Here is a 21,000-nt window from a genome sequence, read left to right on the forward strand (position 1 = left end):
TAAATGTGATGAGGGTTTCTGCCTCTACCACCCTTTCAGGCAGTGAGTTCCAGACCCCCACCACCCTCTGGGTGAAGAACGTTCCCCTCAAATCCCCTCTTAACCTTCCCCCAATTACTTTAAATCTCTGCCCCCTGGTTATTGACCCCTCTGCGAAGGGAAATAGGTCCTTCCTTATCCACTCTATCCAGGCCCCCTCATCATTTCACACATCTCAAGTCAAGTCTCCCCTCAGCCTCCACCGTTAGACAAGCAGAATATTTTTCAACAGGCGAGAGAGTGGTAAATGTCGGTACGCAGAGGGCTTTGGGGGTCCTTGTACCTGAATCACAGAACGTTGGCATGCAGGTTCAGCAAGCAATTAGGAAGGCCAAGATTAGGGCTCATGGGATTGGGGGTAATAGAAACATAGAAGATAGGAGCAGGAGGAGGCCATTCGGCCCCTCGAGCCTGCTCCGCCATTCAATGCAATCATGGCTGATCATCCAAATTCAGTGCCCTGTCCCTGCTTTCTCCCCATATCCCTTGGTCCCTTTAGCCTTAAGAAATATATCCAACTCCTTCTTGAATATATTTAATGAATTGGCCTCAACTGTCTTCTGTGGTAGAGAATTCCACAGGTTCACCACTCTCTGGGTGAAGAAATTCCTCCTCATTTCAGTCCTAAATGGCTTACCCCTTATCCTTAGACTGTGACCCCTGGTTCTGGACTCCCCCGCCATCGGGAACATCCTTCCTGCATCTAGTCTGTCTAGTCTTGTCAGAATTTTATAAGTTTCAATGAGATCCCCTCTCATTCTTCTAAACTCCAGCGAGTATAAGCCCAATCGACCCAATCTCTCCTCATACGTCATTCCTGCCATCCCAGGTATCAGTCTGGGATATATTAGCATGGATTGAGGATTGGTTAACGGACAGAAAACAGAGTCGGAATAAACGGGTCATATCCGGGTTGGCAGGTTGTAACTAGCGGGGTACCACTAGGATGAGTGCTTGGGCCTCAGCTGTTCACAATCTACATTAATAGCTTAGATGAAGGGACTGAGTGCATGGCGAGGGTCATGGAGGGATTTGAACAGGAGGATGAGAACTGTAGGGGCTGGAGGAGGTTACAGAGATAGGGAGGGGATGAGGGGCCATGGAGGGATTTGAACAGGAGGATGAGAATTGTAGGGGCTGGAGGAGGTGACAGAGATAGGGAGGGGGCGAGGGGCCATGGAGGGATTTGAACAGGAGGATGAGAATTGTAGTGCTGGAGGAGGTTATAGAGATAGGGAGGGGGGCGAGGGCCATGGAGGGATTTGAACAGGAGGATGAGAATTGTAGGGGCTGGAGGTTACAGAGATAGGGAGGGGGCGAGGGGCCATGGAGAGATTTGAACAGGAGAATGAGAATTGTAGGGGCTGGAGGAGGTTGCAGAGATAGGGAGGGGGCGAGGGCCATGGAGGGATTTAAACAGGAGGATGAGAATTGTACAGCTGGAGGAGGTTACAGAGATAGGGAGGGGGCGAGGGGCATGGAGGGATTTGAACAGGAGGATGAGAATTGTCGGGCTGGAGGAGGTTAAAGAGATAGGGAGGGAGCGAGGGCCATGGAGGGATTTGAACAGGAGGATGAGAATTGTAGGGCTGGAGGAGGTTACAGAGATAGGGAGGGGGCGAGGGCCATGGAGGGATTTGAACAGGAGGATGAAAATTGTAGGGCTGGAGGAGGTTACAGAGATAGGGAGGGGGCGAGGGCCATGGAGGGATTTGAACAGGAGGATGAGAATTGTAGGGGCTGGAGGAGGTTACAGAGATAGGGAGGGGGCGAGGGGCCATGGAGTGATTTGAACAGGAGGATGAGAATTGTAGGGCTGGAGGAGGTTACAGAGATAGGGAGGGGGTCAAGGGGCCATGGAGGGATTTGAACAGGAGGATGAGAATTGTAGGGCTGGAGGAGGTTACAGAGATAGGGAGGGGGTCAAGGGGCCATGGAGGGATTTGAACAGGAGGATGAGAATTTTAAAATCGAGGTGTTGCCGGACCAGGTGCCAGTGCAGGTCAGCGAGCAGAGGGGGTGACGGGTGAACGGGACTCGGTGCGAGTTAGGACACGGAGGGGCAGCGGGAGTTTAGGATGGCCTGAAGTTGACGGAGGGTGGAACGTGGGTAGGAGTCCGGTCAGGAGGGTGTCTGAATAGTCGAGACCAACAGCGAAGGGCTTAGGGGCGTCCAGAGGCGCTATAGAAATACGCGTCCGCCTTTGCTTTTGAATCGATGCTGTAAGTCGGAGCCTGAAAGCTAATGGATTCCACTCCAGAGCTCTTAACATTCCTCAGACAGAAATAGTGCGAATTAGATTCTCGAGGGCAGAGAGTGAGAGATGGTTCTCTCTGTCAGTAATCGCCCCTCCAGGCATCTCGCATCATCTCTTCACTGACCTGATTGCTGGAGGAACTGGAGGCTTTTCTTCGCTGAACAATCCTACCTTGATCTGCAGTCTGATCAGACACGGGCCAAGATTAAAGATAATCTGCTGCCGCCTCTAGCAACTCTAGCAACTGAAAGGCTCTCCAGAAACCGTGGTGCTCAGGCACGGAGAGATACTGTGCACTCGCTGCTCCTTCGACCCCTCTTTCTCTCTCCCTTTCCTTCCCTCTATCTCTCACCATCTGCCCCATCCTGCCTCCCCGACACCCTCTCTCCATCCCTCTCACAATCTCTCTCCCCCCTACCCCCCACTCGCTCTCTCCCTCAACACTGACTGGTGTCTCTCAGTCCCCTCTCTTTCAGGGAGATATCTGTACACTGAATGGTGTCTCTCAGTCCCTCTCTCTCAGGGAGATATCTGTACACTGAATGGTGTGTCTCAGTCCCTCTCTCTCAGGGAGATATCTGTACACTGATTGGTGTCTCTCAGTCCCCTCTCTCAGGGAGATATCTGTACACTGACTGGTGTCTCTCTGTCCCCTCTCTCTCAGGGAGATACCTGTACACTGACTGGTGTCTCTCAGTCCCTCTGTCTCAGGGAGATATCTGTGCACTGACTGGTGTCTCTCAGTCCCTCTCTCTCAGGGAGATATCTGTACACTGAATGGTGTCTCTCAGTCCCCTCTCTCTCAGGGAGATATCTGTATACTGAATGGTGTCTCTCAGTCCCCTCTCTCTCAGGGAGATATCTGTACACTGACTGGTGTCTCTCAGTCCCCTCTCTCTCAGGGAGATATCTGTACACTGACTGGTGGCTCTCAGTCCCTCTCCCTCAGGGAGATATCTGTACACTGACTGGTGTCTCTCAGTCCCCTCTCTCGGGGAGATATCTGTACACTGACTGGTGTCTCTCTGTCCCCTCTATCTCTCAGGGAGATATCTGTACACTGACTGGTGTCTCTCAGTCCCACTCTCTCTCAGGGAGATATCTGTACACTGACTGGTGTCTCTCAGTCCCCTCTCCCTCAGGGAGATATCTGTACACTGACTGGTGTCTCTCAATCACTCTCTCCCTCAGGGAGATATCTGTACACTGACTGGTGTCTCTCAGTCCCCTCTCCCTCAGGGAGATATCTGTACACTGACTGGTGTCTCTCAGTCACTCTCTCCCTCAGGGAGATATCTGTACACAGACTGGTGTCTCTCAGTCCCTCTCTCTCAGGGAGATATCTGTACACTGACTGGTGTCTCTCATTCCCCTCTCCCTCAGGGAGATATCTGTACACTGACTGGTGTCTCTCAGTCCCTCTCCCTCAGGGAGATATCTGTACACTGACTGGTGTCTCTCAATCACTCTCTCTCTCAGGGAGATATCTGTACACTGACTGGTGTCTCTCAGTCCCTCTCCCTCAGGGAGATATCTGTACACTGACTGGTGTCTCTCAGTCCCTCTCTCTCAGGGAGATATCTGTACACTGACTGGTGTCTCTCAATCACTCTCTCCCTCAGGGAGATATCTGTACACTGACTGGTGTCTCTCAGTCCCTCTCCCTCAGGGAGATATCTGTACACTGACTGGTGTCTCTCAGTCTCTCTCTCTCAGGGAGATATCTGTACACTGACTGGTGTCTCTCAGTCCCTCTCTCTCAGGGAGATATCTGTACAATGACTGGTGTCTCTCAGTCCCTCTCTCTCAGGGAGATATCTGTACAATGACTGGTGTCTCTCAGTGTCTCTCAGTCCCTCTCCCTCAGGGAGATATCTGTACACTGACTGGTATCTCGCAGTCCCTCTCTCTCAGGGAGATATCTGTACACTTATAGAAACACAGAAGATAGGAGCAGGAGTCGGCCTTTCGGCCCCTCGAGCCTGCTCCGCCAGTCAATGCGATCATGGCTGATCATCCAAATTCACTGCCCTGTCCCTGCCTTCTCCCCGTACCCCTTGATCCCTTTAACCGTAAGAAATATATCTAACTCCTTCTTGAATATATTTAATGAATTGGCCTCTACTGCCTTCTGTGGTAGAGAATTCCACAGGTTCACAACTCTCTGGGTGAAGAAATTCCTCCTCATTTCTGTCCTAAAAGGCCTACCCCTTATCCTTAGACTGTGACCCCTGGTCCTGGATGTTGTGTATGTGTACCTTTAAGAGAATAACTGGTCTCAGACTGCAGTACCGGCAGTGACCACCCCTGTATAAAAAGGCGCTAGCAGCCTTCTGTAGTTTCAGATCCCGATCGTCTCCATTCAGTAAAGACTTGTTAAACCAACTCCTGCATTCCGTGTCTCCATTAACACACGGATTTAATACTGGCGACGAGTAAGAAACGAACTTACCTGCAACTCGGCAGCACCTCAGACGACGTTATTGACGGTCGAAATCAGAAGAGAGAAAAATTAAAAAAAATAATCCACAGAAACTCGAGAAACGGGCGTCGACCGTGGGCAACCGCCCTCCAAATCATCGACTTGAAAAGTGCAGGAGAGACTTTCGAGAGCCAGGCTTGGTCTCCAGTCTGTGGTTTCCCAGCCAATCGGGCTGGGTGGCAGGGAGTGCACTGATCCTTCCTGGGCTGCGGCGGGCTAGAGCTCGATCGGGTGGCTCTGCAACGGGGCCGGGCAGCGAGTCGGGGAAGCAAAGTGAGAGAGAGAGGGTGGAGCACACAGGGCGCGGCCGGTGCTTCGCAGCCGGACAGCGTTCGGACCTAAGAAGAGGGAGGGAAGTGTCCCAGAGGGTCCGCTCCACGACGGGAACGGTTAAAAATAAAAATACCGCGGAGAGCGGCGTTGACAGCAGCGGTAGCGGCGGGAAAGCGCGGGAGGCGCCATCTTAAGTCGGCGGGGAGGAAGGAAAAGCGCGGGAGGCGCCATTTAGTTAAATCGGGGACGAAGGCAAAGCGCGGGAGGCGCCTTCTTAGATTTTCAAGATGCCAAAGACTGGTGATATCACTGCCTTTGATAATGCAATAGAAGACTGGACCACGTATGTGGAAAGAGTCGAGGTATATTGCGAGGCAAACGAAATAGCCGAGGAGAAAAAGGCATCGGTATTGCTAAATTTAATGGGCGCAAGAACGTACGGCCTATTGCGGGACCTGATTACTCCAACCAAACCAAAGGCGAAGAGTTTTAACGGAATTGTTGCTATCCTACAGGAACACCTAAATCCTACACCGCTGCTGATAGCAGAAAGATTTAAATTCCACAGGAGAAATCAGCATAAAAATGAGAGCAATGCTGATTACCTTACGGAACTACGCAATCTATCAAAGCACTGCCAGTTCAGAGCTCGACTGGCAGATACCTTACGGGACAAATTTGTCTGTGGACTCCTGAGTGAAGGAACCCAGAAGAGGTTACTCTCAGAGAAAGAGCTGACGCTAGATAAGGCTTTTGTAGTGTATGTACCCGTCTACCTTTAAGGGAACTATTGAATGCAACCGTTCACCTTTAAGAGAACTACTTTAGGTGTGGCACTATTTGTTTGGCTTCTGTATACTGTAATACCGATAGTGACCACACCAGTATATAAGTGTTGTGGCAGGATTGCTGGGGCAGATTCGCCCGGACCTTCGAATAGTAAAGACCTGTTTGTTTGTTACTTCTGAGGTCTGTGTATTTATTAACTGCACAACCCACAGACTTTACAGTGGCGACGAGTCCGATCGTACCCTGCGGCAAGACTACCAAAGCAACGAAGAGCGTCGAAGAGAGGCAACCGCCCTCGCCGTGCTGCTGAAAGAAAACACGAGGCTGCAGCAGGAGGAAGGAGGAAGACTTTAGCAACAAAAGCTTCCATCTACAACAGGCACTGACTACCCTTCTACCACGGTGCGGAGTGAGCCGATCAGCAGGAAACAAGGCGGCCGCGGAGACTGTGAGTAGGGGAAGGTGTAGAGAATATCCGGAGGATAAGGGCTGTGCACTCGACCACGGTCGAGGGGGAACAGAGCCGGTCAGAAAGTCGGGTCCAACGGCGTCGTGAGACAGTCGGACCTCGATCGGCGGGAAAACCGGGCAGCGACCGCAGCCACGAAGCGCTGAGACTGTGAGTAGGCGCGGGAAGAGAAACCCAGCCGCAGCCGGGGAGGGAAACACCGGTCTGCGAGAGGGCTGGGAGGCGAACAGGAACCGTGCGGGTGGGAGAGAGAGACAGAGCCGAGCAAGGGGAGAGAGACTGCGCGAGAGCCAGTCCAGCGGCTGAGCTGTCCTCCACCAGCGGGGTACCCAGAGCCGGTAGAACCGAACGTGCGGGAGAGGGAGAGACAGAGCCGAGCAAGGGGAGAGAGACTGTGCGAGAGCCAGTCCAGCGGCTGAACTGTTCTCCACCAACGGGGTGCCCAGGGCCGGTAGCACCGAACGTGCGGGTGAGAGAGCGACAGAGCCGGGTACGGAGAGAGAGACTGCGCGAGAGCCAGTCCAGCGGCTAAACTGTCCTCCGTTAACGGGGTGTACCCAGCGCCGGTAGAGCCGTGCGGGCGGGAGGAAAAGACATAGCCGAGTAAGGGGAGCTGTGCGGAAGCCAGCCAGCGGCTGAACCTGTCCGCTGTGGGGGAAGCGTACCCCTTCCACCGGGAAGAAACGCGGGAAGCCGCCATTAGGCGGAGAAGACGCCAGAAGCGGGAAACCGCCATTGAAGTGGGCGGGGCGAGAAAGGAAGAGCGGGAAACCGCCGATTTCGCGGGAAAACCGCCATCTTAGAAACAAACAAATAAATAAGAATACTTAAAGAAATACTGGTGCTGCTCCCAAGGGAAGAAAGATGCATAAGCGAGGGAATATTAACGACTTTAATTCTGAAATAGAAGACTGGGCCACGTACGTGGAACACATAGAGATCTATTGCGAAGCCAACAAAATAGAGGAAGACGACAAGGCGATAACATTGCTAAACTCGATGGGGGCAAAAACATACGGGCTCTTGAAGCATCTAATAGCACCAAATAAACCAGCGGATCAGACCTTCGAAGAGATTGTGGCTGTGCTGAAGGACCACTTGAACCCCACACCGTTGATGCTGGCTGAGCGATTCAAATTCTACGCAAGAACGCAGAGGAAAGACGAAAGCAATGCGGAATACTTGGTCGAACTGCGTAGGCTAGCGAAATACTGCCAGTTCGGAGGGAATCTGACAGAAGCACTGCGGGACAAGTTCGTATGCGGATTGTCCAAAGAAGGGACGCAGAAGCGACTACTGGAAGAGAACGACCTCACACTGGACAGGGCTGTCCTTATAGCTGCATCGCACGAAGCCGCAGCGAAAGGAACGGCGGAAATGCAACTAAAGGCGGCGGCACTCGGGGTGGACCAAATTACTTCAAGCACAACAAAATGCTACCGTTGTGGGAAGGCAACGCATGACCAGAATCAATGCTGGTTTAAGAACCAAGAGTGTAGGAAATGTGGCAAACTGGGTCACATCGTGAAGGTATGCCGGCCCGGGAAAAAGACCAACAATCAAAGGAAGCCACCACAAGAAAAGTACAACAAGGTACACAAGGTGGCTGAGAAGAGTTCAGACGAACAGAATTCAGACTCAGACCCAAACAACCAGGAGCTGGGTAGTCTGAGAATCCACAATGTGGGTAAAGAAACGGATCTACAGACCATCTGGGTCATACTAAAAATAGCTGGAGTCCAAGTAAGAATGGAGCTGGACACTGGATCAGCTCTATCAGTCATCAACCGAAGGGACTACCACCGGCTATTCTCTCACATACCTTTAAGAAATACCAAGTTCGTATTACAGACATACACGGGGCAGAACGTATACCCCGTGGGGAAAATAAGAGTCAAGGTGAGAGATAGGGGTAAAGAACACCCAAGAATGAACTTGTACGTATTACCTGAGGGAGGACCACCACTTCTAGGACGGGAGTGGATTAAGAAAATAGACATGGAATGGCATTACCTAAAAGCCATAATGAGGGAGGACTCGGTGCAAGCTATTAGCTCAGATTCTGAAATGGATGATGATAAGACCAATTCGAATATGGAAGACAAGGCAAAAAGGGACTTGCCGACGATGGGGAAGAAAACGAAGACATGCAGAAGGACTTATGTTATCAAGAAGAATAAAGCTGCAGAGCAGAACTCCAGGTTGACAGAGAATTCTGAGCCTGTTCAAGCAAAGGATTCATCCACGACGGAAGAACACCGAGCTCGGACTCAAACTTATGTCAAAGTACGACAACAATTAGAACAGTTGAGTGACCGTCTCGTACAAGAGATGAAAAATATGGAAAAGTTCTGGGACACCGAATGGGAGAACCTGGAAAGACAACAGAGACAGCTAGCTCAAGCAGAGAGCGACCATAGAGCCATCGTGGCCAAATACCAATCACATTCCCCTGATGCTGTTCAGGAACTAGAATATTTACAGAACGAACCAAAGGAAGAGGAATCTTCAGGAAGCCAGGATTTTATCCCAGTTCTTCTCTACGACTCCTTACAAGCAGAGTGTGAGAAGTTGAAAGAACAGTATGAACAGGCTCAGGCTACAATTCTGGAGGGGGTTAACTCGGCAACCTCCGAAAAGCTAGTTTCAGTAGAAGCATATGAACAACTAAAGGTTGAACATGAGCAAGAAGTCCAAAGGCTGCAGGAAATTCTTGATGAGCTCAAGGCCAAGACAGACTCATCGGTAGAAGTTCCATCCATAGATGAGAAATTAGAGGGGAAAAACATGGCAGAGCATGAAAGACAGGATGTCCAAGAACTCATAAAAACATTGAAGGACACCCAAGACAAATATGAGGCGGCAATGACCGAGGTTCAACAACTTGAAGAACAGATTCAACTGGGAATCCTTTCAGTGGAAGAAAAGGAAACTGTAAGAAACTCAGAGACTGTAAGAATGGTCCCTGAACATGAACTAGAGAGCATCAGGGCGCAACTTTTCCGAGCGCTGAAAGCCAAAGTTCAAGAGGAACAGAAGGTGGAAGTATTGGAGGGAAAGGTGGATGAAATGGAGAAGACTCTGATCCACCGTGTTCCCAGGGAAGAGTTAACGGTCAGCCAACTCCTTCATATGCTGAAGGACAAGACTCTGCAAGGGGAACAATCTGAACACGAGCTTCAATCTTCAGGGGGAACGAGTTCGGAGCTCTCAAAAGTCACGGAGATAGCTGAGGTGGCAACACAAATTGTACAAGGATGCCAAAAGTACGTTGAATCACGTCAAGGTGAACAGAAGAATGTGGAAACCGTTACTTCAGTAGAAGGATTAAATAGCCTGATAACGCAATTCCCGATGGAAGGGAAGGTATTGAACTCACAAATGAGGTCCGTCGTGAAGGAATGGCAGATAACCCAGGAAGAGCGGGATGAATATGAATGCATGAAGAAGTCTTTTCAAGAAAGATGTCTAGGGAAGGAACCACCGTCAGCTAACGTCCAGACGGGTGAGGAGGAAGAAGAAGGCTCTCTCGCTGGCCTAACTCAGGACGAACCCGAATATTACCATGACCTGTTGAGTGACACTGAATATTACGAGGATGTGGTCTGCCCAGCTTGTGATGAAAACTCCCGAAGTGCTGAAATCCGGATGAAGCACTTAAGGTCTAAGGAACATAGAGAGTTGGTGGCGCTACAGCTGGCAGCCGAGAAAGGAGCTCTGAGAGTTTCAAAAAGGCAGAAAAGAAAAAGAAGAAGCAGAAGATAATAACTGTCTAAAATATTAGCACTTCTACCATCTCAGGCGGGACACTACGAGAGGAGCTAAATTAGTTGAGAAACTGGAAAATGTCAAGACAGCCAGTTGGTTGTAAAAGTCCGCACTGCTGGTTCAACAGGACGAAAGTTCAAGCTGTTACGTCAAGAAAAAGGCTATGGAGGAGTCACTCTAGCCATGTGAACCGGCTACACCAAAGAGATGTTGTTTGGAACGAGTCAAGATCAGAGACTGACTCTATGAACTGTTTCCGCAGAGACTGAACCTGTGAACTGTTCCCACCAAGATTATATCTGTAAATTGTTTTATATGACATTGACTCCACCGAGATTATATCTGTAATTTGTTTTATAGGAAGTTGAAGTTATGTATGTTTAACGGGGACTCTGTAAGTAATAAGCTAAAAAAAGAGGATTGTAGTGTATGTACCCGTCTACCTTTAAGGGAACTATTGAATGCAACCGTTCACCTTTAAGAGAACTACTTTAGGTGTGGCACTATTTGTTTGGCTTCTGTATACTGTAATACCGATAGTGACCACACCAGTATATAAGTGTTGTGGCAGGATTGCTGGGGCAGATTCGCCCGGACCTTCGAATAGTAAAGACCTGTTTGTTTGTTACTTCTGAAGTCTGTGTATTTATTAACTGCACAACCCACAGACTTTACAGCTTTCAGCATGGCAGTATCGTACGAAGCAGCAGCAAGGGGAGCTGCAGAAATACAACAAAAGCCACAGGAATACGGCACCCACAAAATGACACGGGGATTTGCAAAATGTTATCGCTGCGGCAGAACAAACCATGACCAGAAGGACTGCTGGTCCAAGGACAAAATATGCAGGCAATGCGGAAAGATGGGACACATTGCACGAGTTTGCAGGTCTGAGAAGAAGACCAACGACAATAAAAAGGCTACTAAGGAACCGTACAGGAAAGTACAAAAGATGACGGACAGTAGTTCCAAAGACCAGATGAGCGATAGTGAATCCGGGAACAAGAGACTAAGCTGTCTCAAACTTCACAACGTAATCGCAAAAGAGGATCACCGAACCATTTGGGTCACCTTCACGATAGCAGGGTCCCAAGTCAAAATGGAATTGGATACAGGATCAGCTCTAACCGTCATGAATCGACGAGACTACGAGTGGCTATTCTCACACATACCCTTGAGAGAGACATCCATTTTCTTGAGGACGTATACGGGGCAAAAAGTATACCTCAGAGGAAAAATAAGGGTGCCTGTCGAATACAACGGCAAGAAAATACGGAAATTGTATCTCTACATTCTGCAAGATGGTGGATCATCGTTATTGGGACGTGAATGGATCAGGAAGATAAGTTTAGACTGGCACTCCATTCAGGCACTGACGGTGGCTGGTAAAAAGGATGACGACGTCACTCCTGGACGATTGTCAACAATCTTAGCTGACGCCAAAGAGGTATTTCAACAAGAACTGGGCACTCTTAAAGGCGTAACCGCCTCGATAAAAATAGAAGAGAATGCAACTCCCAAGTTTTTCAAAGCAAGACCGGTACCATATGCAATTCGCCCAGCCGTCGAGGCAGAGCTGGAGAATCTGGAGAATGCAGGCGTGTTGTCTAAGGTAGACTGGAGCGAGTGGGCGACACCCATCATTCCTGTCATGAAGAAAACGTTAAACAATAAGTCTGAGGAGCCAAGGAAGGTTCGCATCTGTGGGGACTTCAAGGTGACGGTGAACCCAGTCCTTCACACAGTACAATATCCTCTTCCAAGGATAGAAGACATCTTCGCCTCACTATCTGGAGGGAAGCGTTTTACAAAAATTGACCTAGCACAAGCATATTTGCAGATGGAGGTTGAAGAATCCTCTAGGAAGTATCTCACGATAAACACTCACAAAGGTCTTTACCAGTATCATCGATTGGTATTCGGAGTAGCATCAGCTCCGGCGATATGGCAAAGAGCGATGGAACAAGTCCTGCAAGGGATTCCGGGGACTCAGTGTTACTTGGACGACATCTTAGTGACAGGTGAAGATGACAGTGAACACCTTAACAACCTAGAACAGGTGCTCACCAGACAACGTGAACATGGGCTACGAGCCAACCGCCCCAAGTGCGAGTTTTTTAAGAAACAGATATCGTATTGTGGCCACGTGATTGATGAAGAGGGGTTACATAAGTCCCCTGACAAAGTTGAAGCGGTTGTTAAGGCCCCAGCGCCTGAAAATGTGTCGCAACTGAGGTCATTCCTCGGATTGGTGAATTACTACCAGAAGTTTTTACCGAATTTGTCCACAATTCTGCACCGACTGAACGCCCTACTACGAACGGGAGTAGCATGGAAATGGAGCAATGACTGTAAGCGGGCCTTTCAGAAGAGTAAGGACTTAATCACTTCAAGAGAAGTATTGGCTCACTACAACCCATCACTACCGATAAGACTGGCGTGTGATGCGTCTCCCTACGGCATTGGGGCGGTGTGGTAAACCACTGTTTGTATTCCACTGTGTACATGCCTGGACATGCCTCGGCTGACTCCTCCCACAAGTCCCAGTATAAAGGTGACTGCTCCCCAGCCCTTTGTATTTCTGGACCGGTCGACCACTCGAGGCAGACCTTCATTCTTTTGTTAATAAAAGCCTTTAGTTACTCTCTTAACTCTCAGTCTTTTATGAGTAATTGATAGCGCATCAATTTTATTAACAAAATTTTTATAATGGAGAAGATCCTCACACCAGCATGCCTGGACTTAGATCATCGGGAGGCGGACTCATCCACCAAGTTTACTCACTGGCTTAAGTGTTTCGAAAAATTCCTGACCGCCTCCGCAGCAATCAAATCGGACGAGGACAAACTGGATGTCCTGACCTCCAAAGTGAACCACCGAGTGTACTCGGTCATCCAAGACGCGACCTCGTACGCGGACGCTATCAAGCTCCTCAAGGACCAGTACACGCGCCCAGTGAACGAAGTGTACGCCAGGCACCTTCTGGGGAGTCGTAAACAACAACCTGGGGAATCGACCGTGGAATACCTTCAGGCACTGTCTGTGCTTGGCCGGGCCTGTGGTTGTAAGGATGTAAAGGCCGCCGTGTACACAGAGGAACTTATCCGGGACGCTTTTGTAGCGGGCCACAGATCCAATTACACCCGACAGCGACTGTTGGAGCAGAGTGACCTCGACCTCAACAAGGCCTCTGAACTCGCACTATCATTGGATGCAGCCTACCGGGGCATGGATGCCTACTCCTCTGCACCGTGGACGCCGCGGGGAATGACAGCCTGGGACACGGTAGGACCGCCTCATAGCGCCGTGCCACCCCAGCCACACCCCAGCAACGGCCCAACTACCGTAGCAGTGTCCCAAGGCCAGACAGCAGTGCCCCAAGGCCAGAAATGCTACTTCTGTGGCCAGGCAAAACACCCCAGAGCGCGCTGCCCAGCGAAAAACGCGATCTGCTCGGGCTGCGGGAAGAAGGGACACTACACTAACGTCTGCAGGGCCAAAGCCACCCCGAACCCCAGCAGCGCCGCGTGTGGGCCATGCGGGCCGCCATCTTGGGCCTCCCCGGCCATGTGCGAACCACCGGTACAGCAGCCATTTTGGACGCCTCCAGCCACATGGGGATCATGGACGCCGCCATCTTGGACGACAGCTGGAATGCAGCAGGCCCCCAACACCGCCTCATCTGATACCCGCAGCGACACACCGACCCCTACGCTGGCATCCGTTACACTGGACCAAGCGAGACCGCACCAGCTGGCCAGTTCCACAATGGACATTAAGGTAAATGGCCACGATACAATCTGCCTTTTTGACTCTGGGAGCATGGAGAGCTTCATCCACCCCGACATGGTGCGGCGTTGCTCTCTCCCAGTCCTGCCTGCGCACCAGCGGATTTCTATGGCCTCCGAGTCCCAGTCGGCGGACATCGGCGGCTACTGCGTAGTGACACTCGTAGTAGACGGGACCGTGTACGATCATTTTAAACTTCTGGTCCTGCCCGACCTCTGCGCTGCCGTCCTGCTGGGGTTAGATTTTCAGTGCCACCTTAAAAGTGTTACGATGGCGTACGGTGGACCCCTACCCCCACTCACAGTCCGCAGCCAGCAGCTTCCAAATTGCCCGCCGCGCACCAGGTGCAACCTCTCCACACTCAGAGTCACCCCCCCCCCCCACTGTTTGCTAACCTCACCCCCGACTGTAAGCCCATCGCCACAAAAAGCAGGCGATACAGTGCCGGGGACAGGGTTTTCATTAAAACCGAAGTGGAGCGGCTCCTGAAGGAAGGGATTATTGAGGGCAGCACCAGCCCCTGGCGAGCCCAGGTTGTGGTCGTTAAGACCGGCGAGAAGCAGCGCCTGGTCATCGACTACAGCCAGACAATAAATCGCTACACCCTGCTGGACGCCTACCCACTCCCCCGCATAGCTGATATGGTCAACCAGATCGCGCAGTACCGCGTCTTCTCGACCATTGACCTGAAATCAGCGTACCACCAGCTCCCTATCCGCCCTGAGGACCGCCAGTATACTGCCTTTGAGGCAAACGGCCGCCTCTACCACTTCCTTAGGGTTCCATTTGGCGTCACCAACGGGGTCTCCGTCTTCCAAAGGGAGATGGACCGGATGGTAGATCAAAATGTGTTGCAGGCCACTTTCCCATATCTGGACAATGTGACCATCTGCGGCCGTGACTTGCAGGACCATGACGCAAACCTCGAAAAATTCCTCCGCACTGCCCAACTCCTGAACCTGACATATAACAAGGAGAAGTGCATATTCCGCACAAACCGCCTCGCCATCCTTGGCTGTGTTGTGGAACACGGAGTCATCGGCCCCGACCCCGACCGGATGCGTCCCCTTATGGAACTCCCACTGCCCCACTGCCTCAAGGCCCTGAAGAGGTGCCTAGGGTTTTTCTCCTATTACGCCCAGTGGGTCCCCTACTATGCGGACAAGGCCCGTCCGCTGATCAAGTCCACCTCTTTTCCCTTGACGGCAGAGGCCCGCTTAGCCTTCCACCGTATCAAGGAAGACATTGCCAAAGCCACCATGCACGCAGTGGACGAATCCATCCCCTTCCAGGTGGAAAGTGACGCGTCCGACTTTGCCCTGGCCGCTACCCTCAATCAGGCGGGGAGACCCGTGGCCTTCTTTTCACGAACCCTCCAAGGCCTGGAGACCAGACACTCCGCTGTTGAGAAGGAGGCCCAGGCGATTGTGGAGGCTGTGCGTCATTGGAGGCACTACCTGGCCGGAAAACGATTTACCCTGCTCACTGACCAACGTTCAGTTGCTTTCATGTTTAACAACAAGCAGAGGGGCAAAATCAAAAATGACAAGATCTTGAGGTGGAGAATCGAACTTTCCACCTACAATTACGAGATCTTGTACCGGCCCGAGAAGCTCAATGAACCCCCGGATGCGCTATCGCGTGGCACCTGCGCCAGCGCGCAGATCGATAGACTGCGGGCCCTCCACAATGACCTCTGCCACCCGGGGGTCACCAGGTTCTTCCACTTCATCAAGGCCCGCAACCTGCCTTACTCTATTGAGGAGGTCAGGACCATGACCAGGAACTGCCAAGTCTGCGCTGAGTGCAAACCGCACTTTTATAGACCAGACAGGGCCCACCTGATAAAAGCCACTCGCCCCTTCGAGCGCCTGAGCGTTGATTTTAAAGGGCCTCTCCCCTCCTCCGACCGCAATGTGTACTTCCTCAATATTATTGATGAGTACTCCCGTTTCCCGTTCGCCATCCCCTGCCCGGACATGACCAGTGCCACGGTCATTAAATGTCTGAACGACCTCTTCACCCTGTTCGGTTTCCCCAGCTATATCCATAGCGACCGGGGCTCATCGTTTATGAGCGACGAACTCCGTCAGTACCTGCTAACTAGGGGTATTGCCACAAGCAGGACCACCAGTTACAACCCCCGGGGGAACGGACAGGTGGATAGAGAAAATGCGACAGTTTGGAAGGCCGCCCTGCTAGCCTTAAAGTCTAGGGGCCTTCCAACCTCCCGCTGGCAGGATGTGCTCCCCGATGCGCTCCACTCTATTCGGTCACTGCTCTGCACTGCCACTAACGCCACCCCTCATGAGAAAATGTTTGTCTTCCCAAGGAAGTCCACATTGGGGACATCGCTACTGCCATGGCTGACGTCCCCAGGGCCGGTCCTACTGAGAAGGCACATGAGGACCCATAAAATAGACCCCCTGGTCAAGAGGGTCGACCTCCTCCACGCCAACCCCCAGTATGCTTACATTGCATACCCGGACGGGCGGGAGGACACAGTCTCCATAAGAGACCTTGCACCCTCGGGGGCCGCGGTAACCTACTACTCACTACCACCCCCCCCCCCCCCCCACGATCCGATATCCAGCCCCAGCAGACGGCAGGCCTGGGCCCCGCGACCCGGTCAACATCTACGAGGATGACACGCCTGTGCCACAGCCCACGCAGGACTCGACGCCGGAAGCTCCACTACCCCTGCCGTCGCCACGCCGATCACAGCGGCAGACAAGACCTCCGGAGAGACTCCAATACACTAACTTTTAATGCACTTCACCCCGCCGGACTCAATTTTAAACAAGGGGTGAATGTGGTAAACCACTGTTTGTATTCCACTGTGTACATGCCTGGACATGCCTCGGCTGACTCCTCCCACAAGTCCTAGTATAAAGGTGACTGCTCCCCAGCCCTTTGTATTTCTGGACCGGTCGACCACTCGAGGCAGACCTTCATTCTTTTGTTAATAAAAGCCTTTAGTTACTCTCTTAACTCTCAGTCTTTTATGAGTAATTGATAGCGCATCAGGCGGTACTGTCACATAAATTCCTTGATGGTTTAGAGAGGCCGATAGCTTTTGCGTCTCGCTCGTTAACTTCAGCCGAGCGTAACTACGCCCAGATTGACAGAGAGGCCCTCAGCCTAGTGTGGGGGGTGAAGAAGTTCAATCACTACCTGCACGGTCAAAAATTTACTCTAATAACTGATCATCAACCTCTTGTCTCCATTTTCAACCCTCAGAAGGGCGTACCGATAATGACAGCACAACGGCTACAGAGGTGGTCCCTTTTCCTAGGGGCACACCAATATGACATCGAGTACAAAGGAACTAAACAGCATGGGAATGCTGATGGATTGTCGCGCCTACCGTTGCCGACGGTGGAAGAAGAACTTGCAGTGGATCCAATGGAGATATACCACTCGACCATAGTCGAATGTCTCCCTGTGACGAATGCAAACATAGAAAAGGAAACACGAAATGACCCGACACTCTCCAGGGTCTATGATTTAACGGTGAAGGGATGGCCAGCACATGGCGAACCACTGCTGCCAGCATTCTCGCTGAGAAGAGAACAGCTGTCAGTGTGCAGAGGAACCTTGATGTGTGGATCCAGAGTAGTAATTCCACCCAAATTGAAGGATAGAGTGCTCAATAAGCTTCATGAGGGCCATCTGGGAGGGGTAAAAATGAAGAACTTAGCCAGAGCGTTTGTGTGGTGGCCGGGAATCGATAGAGAAATCGAAGAGATGACCAAGAGCTGTACAGGATGCCAGAAGGTCCAAAATGCCCCACCACAAGTGCCCCTCTACATCCATGGGAGTGGCCCTCATCTCCATGGCAAAGGGTGCACATTGATTTTGCTGGTCCCTTCATGGAGTCGATGTTTTTAATTGCGGTGGATGCACATTCAAAGTGGCCAGAGGTAATAAAAATGTCCTCAACCACCACAGAAAAAACTATTACAGTCTTACGAACCATATTCGCCAGGAATGGGCTGCCTGAACAGATTTGCTCTGACAATGGACCACAGTTTGTGTCTGAAGAGTTCCGGAGGTTCTTAAAGAACAATGGTGTTAAGCATTACACATCTGCCCCATATCATCCAGCCACTAATGGATTGGCCGAGAGGTTTGTCCAAACATTCAAGAAGGCTATCAAGGCAATGTGTAATGAAGATATACCCCTACAACACAAGGTGGACAACTTCTTGTTTGCCTACCGGAATGCGACACATGCGGTTACCAACCAAACTCCTGCCATGATGTTCTTCAATCGAAGACTACGATGCCGCTTGGATTTGGTTAAGCCGAACATCAGAAGAGATGTGGAGAACAGGCAGTTTCAGAATATGAATGAAAGACCGACCAGGAGTTTTAAGATAGGTCAACCAGTTTTGGCCCGGGACTACCGCACAGAGAAATGGCAGCCAGGAACGATTTGTACACGGCAAGGACCTCTCATGTATACCGTGGACGTTGGAGAGAGCATTGTAAGATGCTATGCTGACCAGATTCTAGAGTCACTGGAAAACGTCAATTCCACACCACGATCTGATACACCTGGCGATGAAACCGACGTACCAATTGCATCTACCGCAGAATCGGTGATATTGGAAGCAGACGAACCAAACAACGACATTGATCCCGACTCAACCTTGCCAGAAGAACCTGATACCCCAAAGAGGCGTTATCCAGACAGAATCAGGAAGCCTCCTCAAAGACTGAACTTATAATTGATTAACCTCAACCAATGTATCTAGCAACCGTAATTGTGATTGTAATTAGTTATCATTTAGTTGTTAAATGAATGTTATGTACTGTTTATCTAAAAGGGGAGGAATTGTTGTGTATGTGTACCTTTAAGAGAATAACTGGTCTCAGACTGCAGTACCGGCAGTGACCACCCCTGTATAAAAAGGCGCTAGCAGCCTTCTGTAGTTTCAGTTCCCGATCGTCTCCATTCAGTAAAGACTTGTTAAACCAACTCCTGCATTCCGCGTCTCCATTAACACACGGATTTAATACTGGACTTCCCGACCATCGGGAACATCCTCCCTGCATCTAGTCTGTCTAGTCCTGTTACAATTTTATAAGTTTCAATGAGATCCCCTCTCATTCTTCTAAACGCCAGCGAGTACAAGCCCAATCGACCCAATCTCTCCTCATACGTCATTCCTGCCATCCCAGGTATCAGCCTGGTGAATCTTCGCTGAACTCCTTCCATGGCAAGAACATCCTTCCTCAGATAAAGCGACCAAAACTGCACACAATACTCAAGATGTGGTCTCACCAAGGCCCTGTACAACTGCAGCAAGACATCCCTGTTCCTGTACTCGAACCCTCTCGCTATGAAGGCCAACACACCATTTGCCTTCTTAACCGCCTGCTGCACCTGCATGCTTACCTTCAGCGACTGGTGCACAAGGACACCCAGGTCTCGTTGCACTTCCCCTTCTCCCAATCTATTGCCATTCTGATAATAATCTGCCTTCCTGTTTTTGCCACCAAAGTGGATAACCTCACATTTATCCACGTTATATTGCATCTGCCATGCTTCTGCCCAATCACCCAACCTGTCCAAATCATCCTGTAGTTTCTTGACAGCTTCCTCACAGCACACACGCCCACCCAGCTTTGTGTCGTCTGCAAACTTGGAGATATTACATCTAGTTCCCTCGTCTAGATCATTAATATATATTGTGAATAGCTGGGGTCCAAGGACCGATCCCTGCGGTACCCCACTAGTTACTGCCTGCTACTCGGAAAAAGACCCGTTTATTCCAACTCTTTGCTTTCTATCTGCCAACCCGTTCTCTATCCAAGTCAATACCTTGCCTCCAATCCCATGTGCCTTAACTTTACAAGCTAATCTCTTACGTGGGACCTTATCGAAAGCCTTCTGAAAGTCCAAATACACCGCATCCACTGGTTCTCGCTTATCTATTTTACGAGCTACATCCTCAAAAAATGCTTTACACTGACTGGTGTCACTCAGTCCCTCTCCCTCAGGGAGATATCTGTACACTGACTGGTGTCTCTCAGTCTCTCTCTCTCAGGGAGTTATCTGTACACTGACTGGTGTCTCTCAGTCCCCTCTCTCTCAGGGAGATATCTGTACACTGACTAGTGTCTCTCAGTCCCCTCTCTCTCAGGGAGATATCTGTACACTGACTGGTGTCTCTCAGTCCCTCTCCCTCAGGGAGATATCTGTACACTGACTAGTGTCTCTCAGTCCCCTCTCTCTCAGGGAGATATCTGTACACTGACTAGTGTCTCTCAGTCCCTCTCCCTCAGGGAGATATCTGTACACTGACTAGTGTCTCTCAGTCCCTCTCTCTCAGGGAGATATCTGTACACTGACTGGTGTCTCTCAGTCCCTCTCCCTCAGGGAGATATCTGTACACTGACTGGTGTCTCTCAGTCCCCTCTCCCTCAGGGAGATATCTGTACACTGACTGGTGTCTCAGTCCCTCTCCCTCAGGGAGATATCTGTACACTGACTGGTGTCTCTCAGTCCCCTCTCTCTCAGGGAGATATATGTACAATGACTAGTGTCTCTCAGTCCCTCTCTCTCAGGGAGATATCTGTACACCGACTGGTGTCTCTCAGTCCCCTCTCCCTCAGGGAGATATCTGTACACCGACTGGTGTCTCTCAGTCCTCTCTCTCTCAGTGAGAGATCTCTACGCTGACTGGTGTCTTTCTAATTAACTTGCAGGGGAATTAATGAGCGGAGACTTGGAGAAATCGCTGACAGTTTATCATTCCCCACGTCGCGTGGGTTGTCTCTCCGTCTGCGAACAAGTTCCCCTCCACTGAAGCACAAATCAAACCCATTGGGCCTGTCGCGGCTGATTGGGCCCCGTTGCCGCGGCAACCCTTTACAGCTTACGCGCCTGGCACCATCTGGAGCCTCCAGCCCCACGCCCCCTCGCCGTGCCGCTCGAAACAACACCTGCAACGCTTGAACGCGCGCACTTTTCTGCGGGGGAGTGAGACGCGCAGAGTATAACAGATTATCTGCTTCGACAGCAACCTCATGCTTTAGACCAGCGCCTTTAACGTAGTAATGAGTCCCAAGGCGCTTCAAAGGAGCCTAATTCAGACACCGAGTCACATAAGGAGATATTAGGA

General features: G+C 50.8%; 1 protein-coding gene across 1 annotated transcript in view; it reads right to left on the minus strand.

Moving 5' to 3' along the window:
• Nucleotides 1-244: 244 nt before the first annotated feature.
• LOC147086725 (protein SET-like) overlaps nucleotides 245-21,000 on the minus strand; it is a 94,103-nt gene continuing 73,347 nt past the window's right edge. Inside the window, exon 5 of the mRNA XM_085978309.1 lies at nucleotides 245-322. Within this exon, the coding sequence (XP_085834435.1) occupies nucleotides 245-322 (78 nt within the window). The remainder of the gene's footprint in view (nucleotides 323-21,000) is intronic.

The sequence above is a fragment of the Somniosus microcephalus genome, unplaced genomic scaffold (genome assembly GCF_052327205.1).
Source record: "Somniosus microcephalus isolate GS21.2 unplaced genomic scaffold, FLI_Smic_1.0 unresolved_chr7, whole genome shotgun sequence".
Lineage (NCBI taxonomy): Eukaryota > Metazoa > Chordata > Chondrichthyes > Squaliformes > Somniosidae > Somniosus > Somniosus microcephalus.